At 45.7% G+C, this 27,488-nt stretch overlaps 1 protein-coding gene across 2 annotated transcripts in view; it reads left to right on the forward strand.

Annotated features, from left to right (window-relative positions):
- The window catches only part of ABCA1 (ATP binding cassette subfamily A member 1), a 135,328-nt gene that overhangs the window by 80,617 nt on the left and 27,223 nt on the right, over positions 1–27,488 (forward strand). Inside the window, exons 11-30 of one of the 2 annotated variants that reach the window (XM_004423291.3) lie at positions 93–209; positions 4,339–4,536; positions 5,470–5,675; positions 6,269–6,445; positions 7,929–8,151; positions 9,695–9,916; positions 10,993–11,197; positions 12,481–12,594; positions 14,492–14,663; positions 15,679–15,810; positions 16,747–16,889; positions 17,149–17,286; positions 18,168–18,388; positions 19,618–19,690; positions 20,684–20,886; positions 22,008–22,056; positions 22,248–22,361; positions 23,459–23,607; positions 25,310–25,434; positions 27,108–27,206. In XM_004423291.3, coding sequence (XP_004423348.2) covers positions 93–209; positions 4,339–4,536; positions 5,470–5,675; positions 6,269–6,445; positions 7,929–8,151; positions 9,695–9,916; positions 10,993–11,197; positions 12,481–12,594; positions 14,492–14,663; positions 15,679–15,810; positions 16,747–16,889; positions 17,149–17,286; positions 18,168–18,388; positions 19,618–19,690; positions 20,684–20,886; positions 22,008–22,056; positions 22,248–22,361; positions 23,459–23,607; positions 25,310–25,434; positions 27,108–27,206 — 3,080 coding nt within the window. Of the gene's footprint in view, positions 1–92; positions 210–4,338; positions 4,537–5,469; positions 5,676–6,268; positions 6,446–7,928; positions 8,152–9,694; positions 9,917–10,992; positions 11,198–12,480; positions 12,595–14,491; positions 14,664–15,678; positions 15,811–16,746; positions 16,890–17,148; positions 17,287–18,167; positions 18,389–19,617; positions 19,691–19,717; positions 19,797–20,683; positions 20,887–22,007; positions 22,057–22,247; positions 22,362–23,458; positions 23,608–25,309; positions 25,435–27,107; positions 27,207–27,488 lie in introns of both variants that reach the window. The other variant, XM_014782041.2, reaches the window with a different exon arrangement.

Raw genomic sequence — 27,488 nt, forward strand, 5'->3', positions numbered from 1 at the left:
CTCTGATGGAATATCTTTTCAGGGAGCAGCTGAATTTCTCATGTCTCTTCCTCTCGTTCTGCTGCTGCCCCTGGCTCCCCACCTGACTCCAGGTGAATAAGACCTTCCAGGAACTGGCTGTGTTTCATGATCTGGAAGGCATGTGGGAAGAGCTCAGCCCCAAGATCTGGACCTTCATGGAGAGCAGCCCAGAAATGGACCTTGTCCGGGTGAGTGTCTCTCTGATTACTGTGTGCCTGCTTGATGCTGGAAAGGTGAGTTTCTGGTCACTTTACTGGAAGTGACTGAGATGAGAATTCTTTACATTTAACCAGTATAGATGTATTGAGTATAGCTCAAGCCACAGGGCTGCCACCTTGTCAGAGATACAGATCATGGTACACAGATAACACATTTTGTCTTTCATGCACATCAGCATCCGTGTGTCTGGTGGTCAAATTCAGTTTTCTAAGAAACTTAGTGAGGGCTGGTATTTGGAGCAAGAGTTTGGTGATTGCAGGACCCTGACTATTTTCATTTCTGTCTCCAGAGCCAACTATAGCATCTTGCTTAGCCTCCCTGTGTCTTGGTAGTTCTTGGAAAGAGGTATGGGAGCAAAGGCCTGGTCTGACCTGTGGACAGGGTCTGAGATACTCACTCCGTAGGCACTGTGTGAGTGTGGAGCCTCCATTACCACGTGGAGGGGAATTGCACTCAGTGCTTCAGAACCACTTGAAAGGGATAAGTGCTCTGGAGACAATTGGACTCAAAAGTGGAGGAGTCTGAGCAAAGAATGTCTCCTTTACTTGAGCCTGAGTGCCGTTTAATCACATCATCCCTGCCTTGGGCTGAGTCAGAGAATCATTAGACTATTTCCTGTCTCCATGGTGAGGGAGGAGGCCTCTTCCATTTGTTTCTGCTGCTACTAAGAGGCAGGAGTGGATTTTTCCTGGTTTCTTGTCTTGGCACCTCATTGATCGGAGGGGCAGCTGGGTTTTAGAGGCAGTACCTCTAAAGGAAGGTACTCTCCCAGGCTTAGGACTGTCCCCTGATGCCCTGAGAAGGACGGTACCTCAGGGGCCTTCCAATGATGGGAAAGCTGGACTTATCTTTGTTGTACTAGTCCTGTTACATGTGCAGAATTCTTAAATTGGGACCTTTAAAAACCAAGGGACTTCAGTGAGAAAAGCGTGAACAGTAATTTGTATAGATTTACTGAATAATTCCTGACTAATAATAATAATAACAACAACAACTCATGCCCTTCAAATATGGGTTGCTTTTGGGCGTTAGTCTCTTCTCTGTGATTCAGCCAAAGACAGCACCATAGACCTCGGTGTGGTCTCAGACCTCTTCTTCCTGGTCCTCTCTTTGGAATCCATATTTCTACTTATTGGACTTCCTCCATCTGAGTCTCAGAGGATGATGAGGGGCCTTGTTGAAAGGACTCATGAGTTTTGGTCTGCAGGCAGATGGCTACTTCCCCTACTCTTAAATGGAGAGTTTGAGTGCAGATGCTCCAGCTGCTCATAGGCTCCCAGTTCTTATGGGACAAGGCCCTTGTAAACATGGCCGTGGCATTCATTAGGAGTCCTGGTGGGAGAATCCAGAATGTGCAATGGAAATGTAGGAGCTGTGGCTGGGGAGAAAGGCATGGCATGTGGTTTGGAGAGCCTTGTTTGTCAAGCCAAGGACCTTTCCTTTAAGCTCTGGAGGACCATGAAAGGATTTTAAGCAAGGGGAAATGTAGATACATTACTCTGATACAGCAGATGTATTAAAGAGGAGCAGATGGAAGGCAGAGACCAGGGTGGAGGCTATCCAAGTAAGAGGCCAAGGCCTTGGGCAGGAGGTGAAGCCTGGTGACTGCTCGGTTGTGGAGGGATGAAGGAGAGGGAGGCATCAGGCTGATTCTTGATCTCTAGCTGGTAGATGGTGGGGATGTCCAATAGGCCGACGGATATTAGGGCCTAGAGTGCAGGGGTTGGTTAGGCTGGAGACACTGACTAGGGACTCATCAGCTTGTGGGTGGAATGTGAAGGAGCCTCCTCCGACTGCTTTCTTTTCTCTATTATGGAGTGTTTGTTTAATTCCACAAGCTTGGGCTTCTGAGTCCTCTGCACCCCCTGCAGCCTCGTGTCTGGTACGTGAGGCTGTGCCTGAGGCTTCTTCTTCTGTTGGAGTAGCTCTTATCTTTTTTTCTTTCGCTTTTTTCAGCTTTAGTGAGGTATAACTGACAAATAAAAATTGTATATATTTAAGGAGTACACCTTGATGTTTTGATATACAAATACATCGTGAAATGATTACCATAATCAAGCTAATTAACATATGCATCACCTCACATGGTTATCTCTTAGCAAATTTCAAGTATACAGTACAGTATTGTTAACTTATTCACCGTGCTGTACGTTAGATCTCTAGAACTTATTCATATTGTATAACTGAGACTTTGTGCCCTTTGACCAACATCTCCCATTTCCCCCATCCCAGCCCCTGACAACCACCATTCGACTCTCTGGTAGCTCTTATCTTTCTGCTTCTCTGGCTCTGTCTGTACCGGTTGTATCACCCCCACAGATCCGGAGACACTTCTCTGTTGAGTCATGGAAACCACTGATACTCAGCTGTCCCCTTTTCTGAGCTGCTCTTTGCCGCCTTCACCTCAAGGCCCTGCTTTCTCTCTGGCTACCACTCCCAAAGGTGATCTTAGGTCTCCTGGTCCCCTCACGTGCCCTAGAATGGCAAAGCGATCAGTGATCTCATGGGCACACCTCTCCAATCTTGCTGCCTTCCTTGGCCACATTGCTCAGAAGCCACACTGGGCAGGGCAGGCCTCACCCCAGACACTACGAGTCTTCACTCAGCTCTTATTTGTTCAGTTCAAGTCTCCAAATAAAGTCATTTTAGCCTTGCTAACCCATACCCCTGTGAACTTTTGTGAGGTACGGTTTTGTATCGTTTATGTTAACAAAAGTAGTTATATACCTTACTGATGACAGTATAAATTGTTATTCCCTATGGGAAACAATTTGGAATGAAAATTGTAAGAACCATGAAAAATGTGCTATTCTGTGTACCACCATTCCACACACCCTCAGGGATGTATCCTACAGAAATAATTTTAAAGAAAGAAGTCACTGTATGAGAGAAAATGTTATTGCTATAATAATTGTTACTGTGAGAAGTTAGAAATAGACTAAATGCTTAGCAGTACAGGAATAGGTAATGAAATTACAGTATATATACTCTATAAAACCATTATGCTCCCATTAAAATAGTAAATATGAAGCCACATGGGGCAAAAACTTATAATGTTAGTGAAAGTAAGAATGATTTAAAAAGTAGCCGTGTTTGGCCCCTTAGAGATTCCATTTCAGTAGAGCCAGAGTTTCATCTTCCTTCTCAAAGCTGTGACAGGAGCTGCGCCTGCTTTACCTTTCCCATGAGCTGAGTTTGAGCTGACCCATTTTTCAGGCAACACATCTGTTCAGGCCTCTGCCCCAGCCCTCTGGACCTACTGAGTGATTGGTTTGCCCTTCTCTTCCATGTTGACCCATGTGGTTCTTGTCCTTCTCTTCCATATTGACCCATGTGGGGAACCAACCAGCTAGGGAACAAGAAATGGAAGTTAGGTCTCCTTTGCATCATGACCCATGCGTCCTGCAATGGGGAAAGATCATATTTCACTTGGTTTAACAGCAGCAATATTTTCCCAAACTAAATAGCAAAAGCGGGTTTGTCTTAATTCGGTCTAGAAATAGAGTCTTTATGAGAAGTCATCAGCCTGGGTCTCAAAGTAGAAGATGATATAATGCAGTGGAGGGTGCAGTAGAATCAGAGTCCATGTTTCGTATCCTGGCTTTGCTCTTTACTAGCTGTGTGACCTTATGGTAGGGCCCCATAAGGCCCTGAGAGGTCACTTGACCTCTCTGAACCTGTTTTCCCATCTGTAAAATGGGAACTATTAAAGATACCTTCCTTGTGGAGTTGTGTGAGGTAAAGCATATAAATAGTCCAAGATAGTAATTGTACAGAGTAAGTATGATCAGTGTTGTTACTGCAGTTAATATTGTTAAGCTAGGCTGGAAACATATGGACTCTGAATTCAGATTGGTGTGACTTTGAGTGTCCGCTCCATGCCTGTGAGCATAATGACTCAGCCTTGGTTAAAATCTTATTCTGTTTTTTTCAACCTCAGTATTCTCAGCTGTAAGATGAGAACACTATTATCTACCTCACAGTTTTCTGTGAAGACAAAAAAAAGAGACAACGTATGTGAAAGGGTTTTGTGAATCATATTGTGCTTATCAAGACTTAGCAGGTTTTACTACTTGTACTTTCTCACTGGAATGGCAGACGCTGTTGGACAGCAGAGGCAATGACCACTTTTGGGAACAGCAATTGGATGGCTCAGATTGGACAGCCAAAGATATCATGGCATTTCTGGCCAAGCACCCAGAGGATGTCCAGCCCATGAATGGCTCTGTGTACACCTGGAGAGAAGCCTTCAATGAAACCAACCGGGCTATCCAGACCATATCTCGGTTCATGGAGGTGAGGATCTGTCCCGTGGATCATTTAGAAAAGGCTTTGGCTTCTTTTCTGAGATGGGGCAGTAAGGTTCGGATTGGAGGAAAGTTTACAAATAATGTGTAGTCTTATTCCCTCAAACCTAACACAAGGCTTGGTGTACAAAAGGCACCCAATAAATGTTAGTTGAATGATTGAGTGAGTAAATAAACAGACCTAACTCTAGTTTTATTCTCTCTGACTCAAGAATGTTTCTGTCCATCTCCTTCTAGGTTTTCCTATGTTTTGATATCCCAATACCTAATGACAACAAAGTATTCCCTTAAAAAGGTATTATTGATGAAACTTATCTAAAATCTAATAAGAGAGATTACATTTAAAAATTTAGTCCTAAAAATTACATGACTTAATAGGGACAAATAAAAGGGTTTTTTGGTCTTTTTTTTGTTTGGTTAGTTGTTATGACTCCAAATAGCTAAGAAAGCAAAGAGGAAAATGAGGTATGATCATTGTTTCAACCTCTTTCCCTCCATAAAAATCAACATGAGTAACTTATCTCTAAATACTTCCTGCATTTTTCTTAAATTGCATTTAAAAAACAAAATTGGCGGCGTAGGGGTTGAGTTCGCGCACTCTGCTTCAGCCACCCGGAGTTTGCAGGTTCGGATCCTGGGTGCAGACCTACATGCTGGTTGTCACACCACGGCTGTGGCAGCGTCTCACATACAAAATAGAGGAAGATTGGCACAGATGTTAGCTTAGGGCCAGTCTTCCTTACCAAAAAAAAACAAAAAGATCCATTCTTGGTTGGATATTGGAAAACGACTTTAGAGAGGATTAGAGAGTGAGGAGAAAAAAGTCATACAGTTAGCACTTCCCTCCTAGGATAGAGTCAGCCTCGGCCACAGCTTGTTTTCCTGGCCACCAGAGTTCTCATGAAGGCTGTTCTTCCATCAGTGTGTCAACCTGAACAAGCTCGAACCAATAGCAACAGAAGTCCGGCTCATCAACAAATCCATGGAGCTGCTGGATGAGAGGAAGTTCTGGGCTGGTATCGTGTTCACTGGAATTGCTCCCAACAGTGTGGAGCTGCCCCATCATGTCAAGTACAAGATCCGAATGGACATTGACAATGTGGAGAGGACGAATAAGATCAGGGATGGGTAAGTTGAATCCCATCACACCAGCCAGTCTTGGGTGAAGTCAAGAGCAGCTAATATGACTAGAGATATTTTATTTTAACTAATAATTTGGTAGAAATTTCAACAAAAAATAACTCAGATTGGTGGCATGATTTTGGTGAAACTGGCACATTCATTGCTGGAGACAATTACATCAAAGGTCATAGAATATTATCTTTTGATTCAGCATTTCCACTCAAGGGAATTAATCCCAAGGAATTAAATCAACAGAAAAAAAGAAGAAAAAAGACTTTAGGTTCCCCATGCTAGCATTATTCATTTTTACAAAAAGGGGCCAACAACCAATATAAAAGGGAATAATTAAGTAAATTTTGGTATGTCCACTTGACGCAATGTTAGGTAGCCAATGGAGGGGAAGAAACCAAACCAGCAAGTGGTATGCTGCTTCTGATTATATGTATTTAAAAATATGTGTATGTGTCAACTGAAACCAGAGAGTAACATAGAAAAATAAAAATAGTGGCTCTGTAATGGTGGTAGGATTGTGGGTGATTAGATTTTTTTTTAATTTTATGGTTCTAAGGAATGTTTGATCACCTGTGGTTTGGTTTTAGGTACTGGGACCCAGGTCCTCGTGCTGACCCCTTTGAGGATATGCGATACGTCTGGGGGGGCTTCGCCTACTTGCAGGATGTGGTGGAACAGGCAATCATCAGGGTGCTGACGGGCACCGAGAAGAAAACGGGTGTCTATGTGCAGCAGATGCCCTACCCTTGTTATGTTGATGACATGTAAGTTACCAGTAAGCCACCATCTTTATGTAACTGGTTAACGCTGTCCTCGGATGGAGTGTCTATACAGACACACACACACACACACACGCCAAAGGAGGAGACAGAATGCTTGACTTTATTTTACATGTGTGTTCATACTGGTGAAAAAATTGTTTTTGAAATTCTGTGAAGATTTTAGGAAATAAGATGCCAGGTGTAGGTAGTTGACAGTTTCAGCCACATCACAGACACGTGCACTGATCATCCTCCCTCCTTTTTCATCCGTGATTACCAGCACTTATATTTTGTCCGCTCTATCCCTTTGGTCAAAATATGCACAATCTGCAAGCTTAAAATATGTCATGGCAAACGCATGCAAGCAAATACACACATCCCCCAAATACAGAAACAGCGGTCTAGACCTATAAAAGGTAACATCATATAAATTTGTCCACTTCCTCTCTCTAAGTGGTAAACCACATTTTGAGACGATCCAAATAAAATTGAACAAGGCCGTTTGATCTTAGACTTTTTAGATAACCTTTTAGTGCTTAGTCATTAAGCTGCCAAGTTCTCATTGTGAGAACTGTGCCTGTGGATCTAATGATTTCCTGTAGGAGAGAACAGACAGAGGTGTAGTTATTACAGGCATCTGAAATATGTACTGTCTCTTCCAAATTCTGGAAATTCTCCTGTTCTCTGTTGTGATGTGTGTGTAGAGATGAGAGTGCAGAAGGAGCAGGCTGTTCTCCTTGCTTTTGCTCTCTGCTTTGCATGGAACAACTGTTTGCTTGCATGGCTCACTCTAGCTTTTCCAGGTCACCAGGAATTATCTTCTGTTTCACCTTCAGAAAGATTAGCTAGAATTTTCCGAAGGAAGACTTTTCCAAAGACCCACTCAGCCAAGATTTACTCTAGAAAGGAGATTTCAAGATGAGGGCATGATGGGGGCTCAGAGGTATTAAGGCCTTTGCCTGTTGTCACATAGCCAGTAAGTATGTAAGTAGTAAAGCTGAGTTCTAGGATCCACATTCTATGTCCCTTGTACTTCTCAGCCCTGCATTTCCTCTTCTAGTTTGGAATCTGAAATATTCCTGACAAGAGCTGCACCATCTGTGATAAGAGTTATGCAAGGCAAGTCAGTAGTGAGATGACCTTGGAGATATTGAACTTTCGTGAGAGAAGGAATTAGTTTTTGTTTTGTTTTGTTTTAGTACTTTAAAATAACCCACACTTAGCTTAATTACATCTCACAGTTACCTAGTTACTAAAGTAGGCCCCCAAAGAAATTTTACTTGACAACACTAATTTTTATCCCTATGATGCACTGCTCATGAAGCATTTGACAACCTATCCGTCTCAGAGTCCAGAATGCCTGCCCATCTTTGGCTCAGTCATGGTGGTGGTGCTTTCTCTTGCATGCAGGCCTGGAGGCATTGGCCATGAGTCTGGCTCACACTTGTCTTTAAATCCCCCCGCTGCCCTTCCCTGCGGCCTCCAGCTTCCTGCGGGTGATGAGCCGGTCAATGCCGCTCTTCATGACGCTGGCCTGGATCTACTCTGTGGCTGTGATCATCAAGGGCATCGTGTATGAGAAGGAGGCGCGCCTGAAGGAGACCATGCGCATCATGGGCCTGGACAATGGCATCCTCTGGTTCAGCTGGTTCATCAGTAGCCTCATCCCTCTGCTCGTGAGCGCCGGCCTGCTGGTGGTCATCCTGAAAGTAAGGCTGCCTCACTGGCTCCTCCCTGCCAGGGAACTCCTTAACAGCTCAACACTGGCTACGTATGTGAGGAGAAGAAAAGTGAAGATTCTTTGGGAGGGAAGGGGTCGTACATGTCATCTCCTGCAATGCCCTCATTTTATAGTTGGGGAAAGTGGGGCCCAGAGAGGGGCAGTGACTTGCCCAGGGTCAACCCAGGTGGTTAGCAGCTAAGCAGGACTAAAACCCAGGGCTCTTGCTTCCCAGGTAACTGAACTCTGCCATGCTGTTGCTTGGCAGTGGGTTCATGGCAGTATCTGAGAGCATCTGCGATGCAGGGCCAAGCCCTTGGGCACTCTGGAGCATGTACAGCTTGTTGGGGCTGTCTGTCATTGAGCTGAAAAATCCAGCCCTTTAGCTTCCCCCAGGGCCTCCCTCATTCACACCCAATACCCCAGACCTGTCAATCAATCATTGGAAGGGTGTGTCCCAGGGCCAGGCAGCTCTCTGCAGCTGTGACAGACCTGGAGGAGTTGACACCTAGAGGCTGTCTGCTGACAGCTAGGCAATAAGTCCCCCTTGAAGGTGACTCTGGGCAGTGTGTTTCTGTGTCTAGCTCATACATTAAAAGGTTTATATGCCAATTTTCTTTCTCCACAATCATTTCATTTAAGGATGCATCATGTAAAAAAAAAGTTTTTAAAGAGAGGGGGAGTGCAAAGGGATAGAAACTAACATTTAATTTAATACTAGCTACTCTTTGTTACAAATGAATACTTACTGATTGCCCAGCACTGCGTAAAGCACATCACATGTGCTGTCTTATCATATCCTCACTAAATAACCCATTTAACATGCAAGGAAATGAGGCCAAGGAAGGTTAAGGACTTCACTGAGGTCACCCAACGGTATGGCAGAGCAGTTCTTGCTAAAATCAGTCGCCTCTCATGCTCTGATATCTGACTGCAAAGACCTGGCTCTGGGTGGGGAGTGGTCCTGTGGCTGGTGAGAGAGAGCTGCTTTGGGACCACTGTGTGCTGGTGGGTCCTGCTCAAATATGCCCAGATAAACTGGGGAGAGATAAACTTGAAAGGTCTCCAGGAGTTTGGATGAATGTGGGAATGTAAAATCCATGGCAGGTTAGCAAGGAGGAAAATAAGATTTCCTGGCCATTTTTCTTGGCTTTTGGAGGGAGGAGTCATGTAGGATGCTGTCTCCCACAAGTCTTTCTTGCTGCCAGGAGTCATAGTCCTTATGAAAGGAGAAACCGGGTAATATTATTTCTTGGAGAAATGAAGAACAAAATTGTCCGTTGAAACGAACCTTGATGAATATCAACCCTGGACTCTGTTTTATTCCTGACTCTACCATTGTTTTGCTGTGTGGTCTTGGGGGTCATTTCCCTTCTCTAGGCTTCAGTTTCCTCATCAGAAAAATGAACAGCACTGTTCCTCTATTTTGTCTCTAGGATGAGTATGAATAAGCCCTAGCTTCTTCCCATAGATCATGCAAGGATGTGCTTGCTTGTTGAGGCAGCATATTTAATGGGTCTCTTCCTTCCCAGTTAGGCAACCTGCTGCCCTACAGCGACCCCAGCGTGGTGTTTGTCTTTCTGTCCGTGTTCGCCGTGGTGACCATCCTGCAGTGCTTCCTGATCAGCACACTCTTCTCCAGAGCCAACCTGGCGGCAGCCTGTGGAGGCATCATCTACTTCACGCTGTACCTGCCCTACGTGCTGTGTGTGGCGTGGCAAGACTATGTGGGCTTCACACTCAAGATCTTCGCGGTGAGTGACTCTGGCGCTTCTGCAGTAGCTGCAGTCACAGCCACCTTGGTATTTTACCTCCCCTTTTAGTCCAAGCTGAGAACAGAAGATAAGAGAGTCCCTTCCAATAGGCCTTGAACCTCAGTTCTAGATTCTAAGCTCCTTAAAGGCAGGGGTTGTGTCTATTAAATTGCTTATCTTTAGCCTTCTCAGTGAATGCTGTCGAATTGAATAGAATGGAATTTTTTTAGAGAGCCAGACCGCACTGTGAACCAGGCTAGGGATAAATGGCATTGAGGAATGCTTTTAGATGCCATCCCCACCTTTTATCTCCCAGCTTTGTTGGCCATGTTAAGCTCTCCACAAAGTCACAGCCACAGATAGAACGGAAAGCTCTTGAGCTCAGAGATGGCTCCTTCTTGACTCTTGTCTTCCTTGTGTTCAGTATGGGGTTTCGCTTGAGTAATGTTTTCTGAACTGAAAAAGACTGAGGAGCAGGTGCCCCATCTCCCCACCAATCCCTGACTTCAATACTCTGTTCCATTGTACAGAAGAGTAGGGACCTTCGAGGGTGTGCAAGCTATAAGAGCAAGTTGCCAGTTGTCCTCTGAGTTTTTCACAGGATGCTCCAGGTGCCTCAGTCTGGACCCCTTAGGCAGCAGCAGCCCCAGACAGGTTCCTATGACACTGAGCCATCACTGGCTGAACAGGGAGCTTGAGAAGACCTTGATGAATGTGTGTGTGTGTGTGTGTGTGTGTGTGTGTGTGTGTGTGTGTAGGTAGGTAGGTAGGTGTAGGGCGCAGGGTTGCTGAGCCCTTGGGGCATCTTTGGAAGCGTAAAATTCGAAAAGTTTTATATTCCATCATACATACATTTCTGAAATGTGTATGCATAATGAGTGGTTATAAATAGAATCATTTTATATGCTGCCAGGAAGCCCACTCCCCTAAAGGGACTCTGTAGATGAATACTTCCATATCTTGTAATTGATCCATTTTGCAAATTCAAATTTCTCCAGGTGGAATTTACGTTAGAAATGATAGAAAAATGAGAGAGACAAGGAGATGGATAAGTGACTTTTGCCTCTTTCTCACAGAGCCTGCTGTCTCCTGTGGCTTTTGGGTTTGGCTGTGAGTATTTTGCCCTTTTTGAGGAGCAGGGAATTGGGGTACAGTGGGACAACCTCTTGGAGAGCCCCGTGGAGGAAGATGGCTTCAACCTCACCACCTCGGTCTCCATGATGCTGTTCGACGGCTTCCTCTATGGAGTGATGACGTGGTACATCGAGGCCGTCTTCCCAGGTACACTGAGCCTCCACACTGCTTTAGCCATCTGCTGGGGAAGTGTGATTTTGAGGTGCAGAGCTTTCCTCCTTTTGTGCTGGAATTTCTGCAGGGCCTGGGGCTCCTGGAAGTTGGCTAGGACTTTAGACTCGTGGCAAACAAGTAGATCAAAGAGAAGCAGCTAACGCTAAAAGTGTAATTCTTAGTACTGATATAGCTCTCATTTCCTGAACACTGTGCCAGGCACTGTGCAAAGTGTTTTGTATATTTTGGTTAATCCTCGTAAGACTACTTTGAGGGAGTTACTCTTATAACCAGTTTTTGCAAAGGAGAGAACTATGACTCAAAGAAGTTAAGTAACTTGCCCGTGGTCACATGGCTAGTAAGTATTGGTGTTTGGAGGTGAACCCAGTTGGGAGAGTCCTCCCACTGCTGACCCAGTTCTCTCATTCTGTATCCCCAGAGTTACCATTAGTGGAGGTTCTGTTTCCTGAGTATAGTTATGCGTTGCTTAATGATGGGGACATGGTCTGAGAAATGCATCATTGGGCGATTTTGTTGTGCAAACAGCATAGAGTGTGCTTACACAAACCTAGGTGGTATAGCCTACTACACACCTAGGCTATATGGTAGTAATCTTATGCAGTACCATATATGACTAACCGTCATATATGCAGTCCATCGTTGACCGAAATGTTGTCATGCAGTGCATGACTGTACAGCCTGTGAATAATAAGGTATATTGGCTCTAAGCCCTTGCTTGTGATTTAATTGAATTAGTATTCATAAAAATTCACTTTGATACTTCCCTTAATAAATCTCCTTGATCAAGACCTGCCTTGGATACATTTGCATATAGATCAAATTCTGAAAGAGCAAGGTTTAACTTTTTGGTTCACCTTCTGATATTCTTCTGAGGGAGTGTACATGAAATGTTTAATTACCCCTACCTGAACTTCCTGCATTGAATATGCAATTTTGTGAGATGAAGATCTGGATTCAAATTCTGAGTCTTTCACTTACTGGCTGAGTGACCTTGGGTAGGCTTCTTGTCCCTCAGTTTCCTCATCTCTTAAATGGGGACAGTACCTGCCTTGTGGGGTTGTTTGGAGGATTCAGTGAGGTGCAGAACATATGTTATACGTACTAGGTCTCAGCAAATGTTAGCTCCCTCTTCCTCCACCTCCATTCCTGTCTGTCCCGTCCCCAAAGGCTGTGTCAAGGAGGGAGTGGTTCTGGCTGGAATACCTCGGGAATGCTGGGATGTGGCTGAGCCTGGCTCGCCTGTGCTCTGCTTTCAGGCCAGTATGGAATTCCCAGGCCCTGGTATTTTCCTTGCACCAAGTCCTACTGGTTCAGCGAGGAAAGTGATGAGAAGAGCCACCCTGGTTCCAGCCAGAAGGGAGTATCGGAAAGTAAGTACTACTGACCTGCTCTCCCCTTAACCGAAGTGCTGCCCCAGGGACTGTGGGGCAAGGGATGGCTCTTGCCCTTTAGAAGAGCCTAAAGTCCCTCTAGGGGCCCCCTCTAGGGGCAGAGGAATCACATGCAATGCCCCTTTCCAAATTGTCCCATGCCATTTGTGTCCAGTGCTGTCACTTATTGAGGAGTCACCATCTGAGTCCCTGAGGGCCATTTCCTTTGCTTGGCTTCTAGGAAAGTGGCTCTTGATCTCTATACCTTCATCCCTCCCACCCTACGCCCACACTTTTCATAACACCCTAACAGCTAGAAGGAAGAAGTAAAGACACTTGTGACTGTGGAACTGTAACCTCGCTGCCTGCCTTGTCATAGTGATCGGTGTATGAGCCTGTGTAGACTGACAGCAAGTGGCTGCCACAGAGCTCGGCCGGTGCTTCTTAATGTTCTCACCCTTCATTACCCAGAGCCCCAGTCCTCTCTTGGCTCCTGACTATAGGGAGAGGTGCCCATAGTGCAGCAAAGGCTCTGCCTTCTGGGCTGTTTGTTTAGGTTCTTGGGAGGAAACTCCATCTTTGTGTTCAGTTTCCTAAGTAGTTAATAAGTCTCTCTTCTGCTGATCTCTTCTGTGCCTTCCCCCAGTCGCCAGTGGCACAGTATGATGTTCCTTGGCAGGCACACTAGACTGCTTACAACTAGCCTTTGCCCGCTAGTCCAGCTGCTTCTGCTGTTCCTGCTCTTCTTGTCCAGCCTCCTCTCTATACTTGGCTTCTGGACAGTCACCTAGAACTTCTCACAGTTGTCGGAACACGTCACGTTCTTCCACACCTCATGCCTTTGTATGTACTGCATCCTCTCACAGGAGAACCCTCTCTCCAACTTGCCTGCCTTCTAAATTCCTACTCGCTCTTCAAGATCTAGTTCAGTGCCCCTTCCACTGAGTAGCCCTTCTAGATTCCCAGGAAGTCAGTCACTCCCTCCTCTGAGATTCCATGGCATTAAAAAAAAAAAAAAAAAACACCTTTTTATTTTAAAATAATTACAGATTCACAGGAAGTTGCAAAAGCTTCTATGGGTGGGGGGTGGGGGTGAGGTGTGGTGTCCTTTGTACTTTTCCCCCAATTTGCCCTGGTGGTAACACCTTGCATAGCTGTAATACAATATCAAAACCATGAAATCGACATTGGTACAGTTCACAGACCTTCAGATTTCACCGGGTTTACATGCTCTCATTCACATATGTGTATTTAGTTCTGTGCTTTTTTATCCCATGTGTAGATTTGTGTAATCACTGGCTCAATCAAGATGCAGCACTGTTCCATCACCCCAGACTCCCTCATGCTACCCCTTAATAGCCACAGCCTCCTCGCTTCCTCCCCAATCCCTGACACCTCTCAACCACTAATCTCTTCTCAACTTCTACATTTGATTATTTCCAGAATGTTATATAAATGGGACCATACAGTACATAACCTTTGAGATTGGCTTTTTTTCACTCAGCATAATTCCCTTGAGATCCATCCAAGTAGGGATGTGTATCAGTAGTTCATTCCCTTTCATTGCTGAGTAGTATTCCATAGGGTGGCTGTACCACAGTTCCATGGCATTTTTAGATATGTTTTTTAAACAGCTTTTACCCATCCTATATTTTAATTGCTTGTCAAGTCTTTTCCCCCCAATAGACTGTGAATGCTCCTTTATCATTGAATTCCTATCGCCAACACTACTGCTTAAATAGGCCCTAAATAAATGTAGTCTGCGTGCTGCCTGAGAAACCAGAAGTAGCCACGGAGAGAGAACAGTTCTAAAAGTGCAAGTGTAGCCCCCTGTGTGTTTACACTCTACTTGTCAGTATTTTCTGTGGGTTCATTCTTGTCTTCTCTCTTCTCACAGTCTGCATGGAGGAGGAACCCACACACCTGAAGCTGGGTGTGTCCATTCAGAACCTGATGAAGGTTTACCGAGATGGCATGAAGGTGGCTGTTGATGGCCTGGCCCTGAATTTCTATGAGGGCCAGATCACCTCCTTCCTAGGCCACAATGGAGCTGGGAAGACCACCACCATGTAAGAAGGGGATGTGGCTCTCTCGGAATCAGCCACAGGAAGGTTCTGTAGTGCAGTTAGAAAACCATACCTAAGGACCTTGCATTGGTCACTGGGGCGAGGGTAGAGCACTTGATTGAGGAGTTGATGAGTGTAAAAATATTATCTCCTACAAGAGTGCTCTTCAAGTGCTGGTTTTTGCTCGATGTTATTTCTTCAGCCTAAAACAGGCTGGGAGCCTTTTGATGATCTTTCCCATTTAGTTCTCAGAATTCTACAGTGTTCTTGAGGTGCCTGAGGCTGTGACAGCTCTGAGAAAGGGTCTCCTTTTAAGCTGGTTTGGTCAGAACTATGAAGCAAGAATGTGGAAAGAAAGATTGGATGTGTTGGAGGGAGGAACTCTGTCTCTGAGCAGATGTGAGAAACCTCTGGAAAGCTGGCTCTACAGTTGCCCTCTCTGGGACCCACAAGGGCCTTATAACGGATGCAGCTTCAGAAGGGAACACGGGCCATAAAAGCACCAGAGTTAGCCTCAATGGCTTTCAGTGAGGTCCCTCAGCCATTGCAAAGGGTATATCTTTGGTGGTGACTTTCTTTTCCTGTTTTTCTTTTACCTTTTTTTTGTTAATGCAAAATTAATGTATCATGAATGTTGCAGAAATTTTTTAAAAGGCACACAAACATCCTACCAGCTAACAAAAATTATTTTTACCTTTGAATAATTTGTTCTGGTCCATTTTACATAGGCGTACAAAATGTATGTTTTAAAGTGTACTTTCCATTGCAAATTGGAATCTTCATTTAAAAAATGTTCACACTGAAGCTTCCATTTCCAGCACATCATCCCACTCTAGTTATTTACCAGAGCAAAGACTTCTTTGCTTTGTAGGGGTCTGTGGGGGTCCATTAGAAAAGTGGGGATGGGAGGGTTGAGTCCTCTGCTCTGTCTGCCCTGGCTCTGCAGCCTGGAATGGAGCATCTCCAGGGGAGATGGGGTTTAATGCTGACTCTTGTACTTTTTAATATTTGTCCTCAGGTCAATCTTGACTGGGTTGTTCCCTCCCACCTCGGGCACTGCCTACATCCTGGGGAAAGACATTCGCTCTGAGATGAGCAGCATCCGGCAGAACCTGGGGGTCTGTCCCCAGCACAATGTGCTGTTTGACATGTGAGTACCATCAGCTCTTCGAGGAGCAGAACCTCTCTGGATGTGTGTGTTGTGAGTCATGGCGGAGTGGGACGTAAACATTTTACCTTCTTTGGTGGTGGCAGGCCTGGCCTTCCTGGACACGTTGAGACCCGGTTGTCCTTCAGTTTTAGGAAAAGTAGGAGGTGAATTGTTGGATGGGAGATGTTACATCAGTCCAGCAGGTGGATGGGGGCTTGGGAAATGGTGCTCTCCATTATCATCATTCTGGAGGGCAAGTTAGCCCATCCTCTCTCCTGCCACACACATCTCTGATGCCAGCTGCAGCTTAACCCCCAGACCTGGCAGTGCCCCAGGGCCCTTAGTATAATGGCCTCACAAGTTTCCTGCTCAAGACATTTGCGTCCATTTGCGTTGCCCCTTCAGCAAGTAGGGCCCCCAGGGAACCCTCATGGTGGAGCAGAGAAAGACCTGAGCTCTGTGACCTTGGCCAAGGACTTTTCCCCTCTGGGCCCCAATTTCCTGTTATCTAAAGTGAGCAGCTCGGGCTCATGCCCTCCACAGGGGCCTCCCTCCTCTTAGGATCTGAGGTCCTTTGAGGTTCAGGAGGGTTGCCACAGGTTAATGGAGATAAACCAGCTGTGTGGTTGATGGGGCTCCAGGGAGGGCCCTTTGAAGAGCTGAGATTTAAAGTTGCAACTGCCTGATGCACCGTGGCTGGGCCTGCTGGGAATAGGCAGGAAGTGACTTGTCACCTTTCAGCTTTGGCTTCCTGAGCAGCTCATGTGGGTGCTCACTGTTGTTTTACTTCGAATCCTTGAAGATTATTTTTCAGAAGTGATAAAGTTTTAAAAAAAAAGGTGGAGGGTGGGGGAATGTGCCCATTCTCTTCTCTTCTGGCACTCAATTCTGGTATATCCTGTGGGGCCCAGAGCTGACCTGCCCCCCTGTCCTTAGGCTGACTGTTGAAGAACATATCTGGTTCTATGCCCGCCTGAAAGGGCTCTCAGAGAAGCACGTGAAGGCGGAGATGGAGCAGATGGCCCTGGATGTCGGTCTGCCACCCAGCAAACTGAAAAGCAAAACAAGTCAGCTGTCAGGTGAGGCCCTGAGCTGCCTTCCTCCCCCCGTTCCCTCCCCTGCCACATGCACATGCACACGTGTGCACACACACGCATGCACACATACACACGCACACAAACACCAGCTGCCCCAGGGTCCCTGGCCCCGGGGGTAGGGAGTGAGTCAGAAACATGTCCTGAGCCTGTCCCCAGGAGGGCGCCTCCATTCCTCTCTCAGCACTTCTGCCTTCACTCGCTGTCTGGGGCTGGTCCTGGAGCCTCTCTCTCTTTCTTATAGGTGGAATGCAGAGAAAGCTGTCTGTGGCCTTGGCCTTTGTGGGGGGATCTAAGGTTGTCATTCTGGATGAGCCCACAGCTGGCGTGGACCCTTACTCCCGCAGGGGAATATGGGAGCTGCTGCTGAAATATCGACAAGGTAGCTGAGGTGTATTTATTTTGTGTCACGGGCTGGGAGGGATGGGGGGAAGGAGAGGCTCTCCCTGTAGCTCAGGGCTGTTCTTGCTAGAGCAACAGAATTGCCTCTCAAGGAAAATGCAGAACTTCTTAAAGCTCTGTGCTCACCCATGGTTTGGAGGTGGGAGGCCTGGTTTATAAAACACTTAAAGTTTACCCTTCATTACCTAAGGGGCTGCAAGATGAAGAGAAACTGTGATAAAGGGCATCTCCTCTGGGTCCCCACAGCCCCCAGTGCTACCTCTGGTGTAGAACTTACCCATGTGTATTATAACTATGTCCCCTGTAGACTGAGGTTCCTGAGAGCAGAGGCTGTGTCTTTCTTTATCTCTGTCCCAATGTGGTACACTAAATTTATGTTTGTGGGAAGAGTGGATGAGTAAATGAATGGGTGAGAGAGAGGTGCAGGAGCATGATGGGCATCTAGAGATGTAGAAGGTATATAAATTACCACCTCTGGTAACAATATGAGGAGCATAGGCTTTGGAGCCAGCTCTTGGTGGCCCTGAGACCTTGGGAAAGTCATTTAACTTGCCTCAGTTTCTCTAACTACAATAATAGTAGTGCCTGCCTCATAGAGAGTAAGTTAAATGAGAACGCATGTAGACTACCTAGCACACTGCTTGGCATGTAGTGAGTTCCCAAATAAATGTTCCTGTTCTTATTTCTATGAGGATGCAGTAGCTGTACTCATAGCTTTGTCATCCTAGGGGTCATGGCCGCAGGGTTTCAAGTCTTTCTCCCATGCTTACCCCTGGTAATATTTCTGTAGCCCTGGCCACTGCAATCAATGAGAACTGACAGGCCTCACCTGTCTCAAGTCCTTGTATTTTTGCCTGGCAGGCCGCACAATTATTCTCTCCACACACCACATGGATGAAGCCGACATCCTGGGGGATAGGATTGCCATCATTTCCCATGGGAAGCTGTGCTGTGTGGGCTCCTCCCTGTTTCTGAAGAACCAACTGGGAACAGGCTACTACCTGACCCTGGTCAAGAAGGATGTGGAATCCTCCCTCAGTTCCTGCAGAAATAGCAGTAGCACTGTGTCGTACCTGAAAAAGGTGAGTTGGAGTCTCAGTGCTGGGCTGGTGCTGGGTCTGGGGAGTCAGGACTTGTTGGCTGTGAATGGCTTGTCCACCTCCGCCCCACTCTGCCACATTGAGGCCACCACCTCCCTGCTCTGTTGTCCCTTTGGAATCACATCATGCCTCATACGTGGAAAGCTCAGGAGACTTCTGTTTCCATTGTGCCAGCTCTGTTGAATCCTATTTCCTTTTTCCTTTGGAGGCACAGTGAGTGATGGAGAAGGTCCTTAGAGGACTTTATTATGTCAAAGAAAAGAGACTTGCCAAGAGTTAAGAGCCCTGGCTACAGAATGCCCTGCTGTTCCTGTTCATTACCTTTAGATCTCGTTGACCTTAACTTTTAAACTGCAAAACAGCAAATATTTGTGGAACACTGATTTCGTGCCAGACACTCACTCTAGCAGACTCTGGGCATAAAAGAAAATAATGATAATAATTCTTTGTAGCATTGTTTCCATTTACAAACTTTTTTTTACACCTATCATCTCACAGTGCAGAGCAACCCTGGGAAGAAGGTGTGATTATTATCCCAGAGGAGGGAGGAGAGGCTGGTAGGGGTTTGGTAGTTCATTCAAGTTCACCCAGTAGGTAAATACAGAGGTGGGACCAGAACCCAATAACCAGGTACGTTTTCTCTCTACCACAATACATGCCTAAGATTTATTTGTTTGTTGAAACCAGTGTTGCCTAAAACATTTACATGCCAACTTTGAAGTCCAGTCTACTTATTTACCTTTTAACTAGCACCTGGTTACTCAAAGCGTGGTCTGAGGACCAGCAGCATCGGGATCACTTGGGAGCTTGTTAGAAGTGCAGACACTTGGGCCCAGCTCAGACTTACTAAATCAGAATCTGCATTTTAACAGGGTTCCCTGGTGATTAAACACACACTACAGCTTGAGAACCACTGAACTAGACAACTTTCCAGGTAATGCCCGAGATGGCTGGTGAATGCCTGGGTGCAGCATTCATCAGCAGGCCACAGTTCTGTTGACAGCTCTGCTTCCCAGCCTCTCGTCCACACAGCACACGTGTCAGACAGTGGCCTCGGAAGCCGTGGCTGCCCAGTTGCATGCATCCCAGGAGAAGCTTTTTGCTCCAGTTCCCACACAGTAGAGCCTCTTGGAAGCCCTCCCTGGCGAAGGTGGTGGTGGCTGTACCTTGCTCGGTCCCTGACCCATTCTCACCTCCTTCTTTGCCATCAGGAGGACAGTGTTTCTCAGAGCAGTTCTGATGCTGGCCTGGGCAGTGACCATGAAAGTGACACGCTGACCATCGGTAAGGACTCTGGGGTTTCTTATTCAGGTGGTGCCTGAGCTTCCCCCAGCTGGGCAGAGTGGAGGCAGAGGAGGAGAGGTGCAGAGGCTGGTGGCGCTGACTCAAGGTTTGCTGCTGGGCTGGGGCTGGGTGGCTATGGGGGAGGGTGCAGCTTGGTGGCAGATTGGCCTAATGCTTGCTGGAGAGCTTGGGGCTTGGTCTGGGAGCTGGCAGGGCAGTGTCCCAGAGAGCTGAGATGATGAGGGGTGGGGGGATCCCTTAAGGGAATGGATCTGGCTGGCCACTGGAGACCAGGAATGAGGAGCTGAGGGCCAAGCCAGTGGGGAAGGATTTAAGCTCAGGACCTCAGGAGAGTGAGAGCACAGGAGATGAGGAACAGCTTGCTGGGTTTTCCTCAGGAGGCATGTATAGGAGGCCAGTGTCACCAGTAGCACATATGTACCAGCAGCCTTTATCCTAACAGCAGCCTTTATCCTGGCCATCTCTGTCCAGGCCTAACAGCTGGCTTTTTCCAGGGAGAATTCTCCTTCCATGAACTGTTTGATTAATTCTCTGTTGAGGTAAATAGAAGGAGGCTCCTTTTAAAGGTTGGAGAAGGGTGAAGAATCATTTAAGGTTCCTTTACTCATGTTTTCCATTGGAGAATCTTAGTGTTTAGGCAATAGACACCAGGCTTTCAACCTCAAAAAGTCACCCACCCGTCCACCTACCTACCCATCCACTCATCTATCCTCCCATCTACCCACCCAACCACCTACAATGTGCTTGGCTTTGGTGACACAAAGGTGAATAAGACATAGTCCTTGCCCCCAGGAACTCTCATGCCAGAGATGAACACGTGGAATGACTTAAATTATCTGAGACAGGTATGGGGCATAGTGTATGGGGCGGCAGGCTTCTGAGGAGTAGGAAAGGGAGAAGGTGGGAGATGGCTGGCCCTTCATGTGGGGCCTCTGAGCTGGCTGAGCCATCTTTGTGCTTTGGTCCCTACAGATGTCTCTGCTATCTCCAACCTCATCAGGAAGCATGTGGCTGAGGCCCGGCTGGTGGAAGACATTGGGCATGAGCTGACCTATGTGCTGCCCTATGAAGCTGCCAAAGAGGGAGCCTTTGTGGAACTCTTCCATGAGATTGATGACCGGCTCTCAGACCTGGGCATCTCAAGTTATGGCATCTCAGAGACTACCCTGGAAGAAGTAAGTTAAGTGACTGACTTTTGGAAGATAACAGGGCCAACAATTTCAAGGCCAAACAGGCAGCCTGCGTTTCCGCTGCCAATAGAATTACCATAGAGCTGTTCCTTGAGCCCTTAGGTCATTGGCATCTGGGTAATGTTGGCCCCAGTTAACCCTTTAAGGTTGTAGTAGGACGTAGCAGGAAGGAAGTATTAGGATTGCTCCCTGGTGTGACTGTGCATAACCATGCATAGGAAATGGCCAACATTTATGGAAAATCTGCTTGTGCCAGGTTCTGAGCTTGGTGTTTTCTGTTTTGTTGTTGTCGTTTTTAAATCATTGTAACTTCATTTAATTCTCATAGCAAGATGAGAAAGTGGACACTCGAATGCTAAGCTGGGATTCAGAATTGGGGGTTTTGGGCTTCAAAGCCTATGTTCTCTTTATTGTGCAGCAATGCCTCCCTTTAGAGACACAGCATCACAGACCTTGAGGCCTGGAAGGGATATAAAAGTTGTCTGGCTCAGTGGTCCCCGCGCTTGACTGTGCAGCAGAATCATCTGGGGATATCACTGACAATAAAAATTCCAAGGCTCAGCTCCAGGGTCTTTGAAACAGAATTCTGGAGGTGAAGCCTTGATATCTGTTCTTGCATGCTTCCTCGGCAGTGGTCTGTAGATCAGAGGTTAGAAATCGTTGGTCTAGTTCAAATTCTCTTGTGATGTTTGATCCCTGCCATAACATTTCTAGTCATGGCAAACCCATTGTCTCCTGATCATTCTGTCTTGGATAACTCATCATGGTGCTAGCCCACTCAAAGATTTGCGGTCAAAGACATGGAGGAAGCTGCTTGACTCATTCCCTGTAGGTTCAGAACAAATTTCTTCTGCTTCAGTGTCCTAATGTCATCCCTTTAATTTGAAAATGATTGTCTAGATTGATAGCTCTTACCACTGAGGAAATGTTCTCTAGTTAAAAACGGCTTCTTTCTCCAGTGACTATGACAAGTGTTATTAACAAATGAGGCTTCTACTTTTTGTCTGTAGGGCTAACATGCCATTCAGTAATGTAATAATCATGGCAGTGATGGTTGCTCCCATATCACGGTGCTTATAATATTCTCACTTACCCTTATTTTTCAGATATTTCTCAAAGTGGCTGAAGAGAGTGGGGTGGATGCCGAGACCTCAGGTAACCCTCCAGGGGGTGCTGCACCCTCTCTGGCCTGTGCCTCCTGCAGGCTGCCTTAGCTCACCACTGTAGTACCTTTCCCTTTGAATTGTTTTATGACATTATTATTTTTAGTGTGATAGGTTTGTTACAGATGGGGAGAGTTTGTTTTGTTAGAAATAAAATGTGGGATTCTTTCCCTTTGCCTTCAGATGGCACCTTGCCTGCAAGACGAAACAGACGTGCCTTTGGGGACAAGCAGAGCTGTCTTCGCCCTTTCACTGAAGATGATGCTATTGATCCAAATGATTCCGACATAGACCCAGGTCCGTTTGGGCAAGATCTGTGTTTCATCGCTTGAAAGTGAATTTCTCTCAAGTTCTTCTCCGGTGTTATCTTTTGATGGCCTTAAACCAGGATGATAGATGCCTATAGGGTCCAAAGGGAAGAGAGAAAATGAGAAAAGCCACTTCCCTTTTCCAATGTGTGCATACGGTCAAACCTGAAAGAGCCTGGTCTCATCACGTCCTTCATTGAGCTAAGATCTTTCTCTCAAGATTCACATCAAAAGATGCTCCCACAGTCCTCTGAATCCGTTTATGATCTTTTCTGTAGAGTCCCAATTTCTTGCATACATTAGAGTCCCAGTTTAGTTGTTGAATAGATATTCTTTGAATGGATGGATGATTTTGAAAGAGTTAAACAGGTGAATTTGCTTTTAGAGTTGATTGTACCCTTATACTTGGATATTTTGGATGAGTATGTCCCTGTGTGTTTGACTGGGATGGAGAAGGGGAGGCAAGAAATCAAGCAATATTGGTAAGATGTCAAACACTGCAGTTAGGAATCATTTGTGTAAGATGAGGATTTCTATAAATTTTTGGGAGCAGAAAGCTTTCCGGCTCTCCCGATCTCTGCTCATGTGAGTGTGTGGCTCTCATGTTCTCCCCGACTTGGTACGCTCTCAGCTGTCAGTACTTAGATCATTTGAAAGTCTTCACCTTTTACCAAAAATACAATAGATGGGAGACAAATTGCCGTTGTGTGTCCTCAAGTATGTCAGCCTACAATCGTGGCCTGTTTTGTAGAATATTCTATAAGAAATTGGGATGACTTGAGGCATCTGAATGACTGGATGTAACACCCAGTTAGGTGTGAACACTTCTCTTCACTTGTCTCAAGGCACTTTCATTTTCTGCACTCATCAGACGAGAACTAAAAGGTAGAGACTACTGTTGTTGCACATTTTGAGTCATAACTTTTCCTTGGACATGGATTTCTCATGAAAGCCCTCGACTTCTGAGATAGTTTTACCTTCAAATGCAAGCCTCAAAGATAGTTGCTGAAAATGCCAGAAGCAGGAGCATGGTGACGTCAAAAGTGCCTAAGGTAATAGGTGACCCTCAGCGTTGACTTCTTGCAGAATCCAGAGAGACAGACCTGCTCAGTGGAATGGACGGCAAAGGCTCCTCCCAGGTGAAGGGCTGGAAACTCACACAGCAGCAGTTTGTGGCCCTTTTGTGGAAGAGGCTGCTGATTGCCAGACGGAGTCGGAAGGGATTCTTTGCTCAGGTGAGAAGTGCTGTTCCTGGCCAAGAGCCTGGGCTTCATGGGTGGTCTCCCTGACCAATGGAGGCAGTATAGCATCATGGTTATGAGATGGATGCTGGAGCCAGATTATCTGTCTTTCAATCCCAGTTCTGCTTCTTGCCACTTGTGTATCTGCTGGCAAGTTAATTCTCTGTGCCTCAGTCTCCTCATCTGTAAAATGGGGATAATAATAGTACCTGTGACATAGAGTTGTTATGAGGATTAAAATGAGTGAGTGCTTAGAATGGGCCTCACATTAGTAATTATTGTTATTTTGTTGTTGTTAGTTTTGTTGTAGAGGAGAGAATAACAAGGACAAAGTTTAGAAAACCTGACTGGGCAAATTCAGTTTTCATAACCTGAGAGATGATATGTCAAGTCCAGATGTACTTGACATATGAACTTATTGGAAACACGATTTTTCTCTAAGTTGATGTTTAACTGCAAACTGATAGAAAAGATAACCAGAGGTCAGAAAAAATCAGTAAACAGAGACGACTCATTACACTGTTGCCTGCGTGTCAGTGTTTGCATGCTAACTCGCTTGGTTAGGAGGGATAAAATTATTCCATTCTGTGAAATCAAGAAGTACAGAGGAAGAGTCTGCAGAGATTCTTTCCTGCAGACTGTGTGGGTAATGCAGAGGTGAGTTTGGAGCATCCAGACCTGGATTTGAATTCTGGTTCTGCTATTTATCGGCTTTGTGACTCTGGGCAAGTTACTTAGTCTCTGTGAGCCTCTGTTACCTTGTTTGTCGATTGGTGATAATGATACTACTGCTTAGGGTTGTAGTGATAATTAAATGAGAGAATTCTCATTATAGTACATTCCCATGTAATTACTCACTCAGTGATAATTTTCTGCATTGAAACTCTAGGATATTAGAACCAGGGGCATCATTTAAATCTTTTTTTCTGAGGATAAATTTATTAGGAATAAATGGAAGGAGCTTAGAGTTTACCTGTAAAGTATGTACAAGTCATTGATCTCAGAGAAGGTACAGGTATAAAGTTTGAGGAGGTACAAGAAGGATTTAGATAATTATGCTTTTTGAGGCCATCAAGGGAGACAATGGCTGCTGTTCCCTTTCATTAGAGACAGTGCTGTAGAGTGGTTTTATCAGAGTGTGGGATCTGAATGGGTCATCTAGTCTCTGTCCACAGATTACAAATGAGAACACTGAGGCCACAGTTGGAGGTGACTTCACGTGGATACACTTGTAGTAGAGGCAGAACCAGACTTCAGGTCTTCTGGCCTCTGGTCCAGGGCTTGTCTCAGCCTTCCTCTGAGCTGAGCTGGGCTCATGGCCCAGTGTATCTTTCTCAGGTTTTCAGAGGGAAGAGGGCAGGACCCAATGTTCTGAGTCACCCTGATGTGTGAGCACTGTTTACTCTGTGAAGTTCTCAGCTTAGCGCCTCTACCAGGTGGCCATAGCCTCTGGCCTGGTGCTGCTAGCTTCCAGAAATCCCTTGAAGGGAAGAGGTTTAGTTTTCAGGCTCCACTGCTTCCAAGCCACCAAGAATGCCTTGGTGGAGCTTGGCTATGGGCCCTGTGCTCCTCAGTTGCGTGCTGGCTGGTCTGGGAGGCTGGCTGGACGCACTCAAAGGGGCTTGTCGTTTGGCCTTCTTTCTAACACCTGCCCTTCTCCTGCGATTTCCCTTCCCCCTCTACCCGCTGGTTATAGATTGTCCTGCCAGCTGTGTTTGTCTGCATTGCCTTGGTGTTCAGTCTGATTGTGCCACCCTTTGGCAAGTACCCCAGCCTGGAACTTCAGCCCTGGATGTACAACGAACAGTACACATTTGTCAGGTATGTGTTTGCCTTCTGCGCCCAAGGAGAGAGGAGAGCTCTGGCAGACCAAGAGTGTTTACTATGCTGAGGGCCGAGGGGAGGTAGACCCAAGAATTACACAGTGGAATGGATTTTATCAGCTGTGGCTAAAGCCCCTACGCAAACTAATATTAGATGCAAAGAAGAGCAGTGAACAAACCTGAGATAATAGTCCTCTGTGGCCGCCAGAGCTCCTTTCCTCTTTATACTGCTGTTGTCAGGAACAGTCATATGTGTTTTATGTAAATAATCTGCCCTTGCAAAAAAAATCTTTGAGCTATGATGTATTTGGACATTTATTTTGTTGTTAGTGCCGAGTGGATTCTGACTCCTAGTGACCCTGTGTACAGCAGAGCAGAGCCCTACCTGGTCTTTTTGTGCCATCTTCTCACCTTCTGGCACTATATCAGACAATGCTCCACTGCTGTTCATAGGGTTTTCATGGCCAATTTTTTCAGAAGTGGGTGGCCAGGTCTTTCTTCCTAGTCTGTCTAGTCTGGAAGCTCCGCTGAAATCTGTCCACCATGGGTGACCCTGCTGGTATTTGAAATACCCGTGGCATAGCTTTCAGCATCACAGCAACGTGCAGCCGCCACAGTAGGACAACCCACAGACAAGTGGTGTGATCCCCTGACCGGGAAATGAACCTAGGCTGTGGCTGTCAGAGCGCCGAATCTTAACCACTAGACCACCAGGGCTGGCGTTGGATATTTATAGCTATATTTAATTTTTGTAGTTTAATCACAGGGCTTCCATACACTGTCAGAGAATTGCACCTTCAGGTTCTTGTTTTCTGCACAGGACAATTCATGTATTTATTATGTTCTTTTAGGTTGTAGATATTGGCTAGTGTTTGTTCCTTAGATAAAAATACTAGCTGCGCTGTCACAATCCAGTGCACAAACAAAAGGACAAACGAATTTCTCCATCTCTTTACACAGGAGTTTTCTTCAGTCCTGTAGTGTTTATAGACTTTTAGATGGGGGAAGTATATCAGTGAAGTAAAAAGGGAAGCTTAAAAAAAAAAACAGAAAAAAATATAAACATGTGAATTGGCCTCTTTTCTCTAACTCCATGTTTCCTTCCTATTTAGTTCAGTTTTACTGTCTTCTTTCCTTTCCCAGTTGCTGACTCTGTGTTGCCCAGGGCTGTGGAACATGGGCTGGTCATGTGTTTGTAATCTGTGCCCAGTGTTGTTTGTGTTTTCTAGTTGTCCACGCAAACATTCATCCAAGAACATCTGCCTCCCTTTTCCTAGAAAATCCTGGCTGTCTGTGCCTAATGGATAATTGTGAAAGTATTTTTGAAATACTGATTCTTAATGAGTTTCTTTACTTCACATTAAAATACATATGTAAATGTGTATATGTATGTGTGTGCATACATGTGCACACACACACGCACACCTTCATACATGTAACTTATTTACGCAAGCTCCACTTTGCAGTGCTGTATGTTACCTTGATAACAAATATATGGCCAGAGTCTGAGCTCCTTGTGGGTGGGTTCTGTGTTTTATTCGTGTCTATCTTAAGAGCTTGGCACACAGAAAATACTTAATAAAAAACGTGGTGTAATTTAGAAAAACTTTCCACCTCCCCCTTCCTAGTTTTAATGAATTGCTGAGCTGGCTGTCTCTCATGTACCCACAGTAATGACGCTCCTGAGGACGTGAGCACCCAGGAACTCTTGAATGCCCTCACCAGAGACCCTGGCTTCGGGACCCGCTGTATGGAAGGAAACCCAATTCCGTGAGTGCCGCTTTAGACCCTCCATGGCTGGCTTCTCGTGCTCGTCATCTGGTGTGATCTCTGATACACTGACTGCATTTATCAACTGCATGCCACACAATGACCACCATCATTTGCTCTTGGAATCATTTTTTATTTTAAAAAAGCTAATCAGAACATCTAGGAACACACATAGTAGACTAGGAGAGTCTTCTAACATCCTGCAAAGCAAATCACTACAGTCCTTTGTCTACTGCTTTAGAAATTAATATTTAATTTAATTTCACTTTATACTTACTGATA

Source organism: Ceratotherium simum, chromosome 29 (assembly GCF_057802395.1).
Source record: "Ceratotherium simum simum isolate JZ-2026a chromosome 29, ASM5780239v1, whole genome shotgun sequence".
NCBI lineage: Eukaryota > Metazoa > Chordata > Mammalia > Perissodactyla > Rhinocerotidae > Ceratotherium > Ceratotherium simum.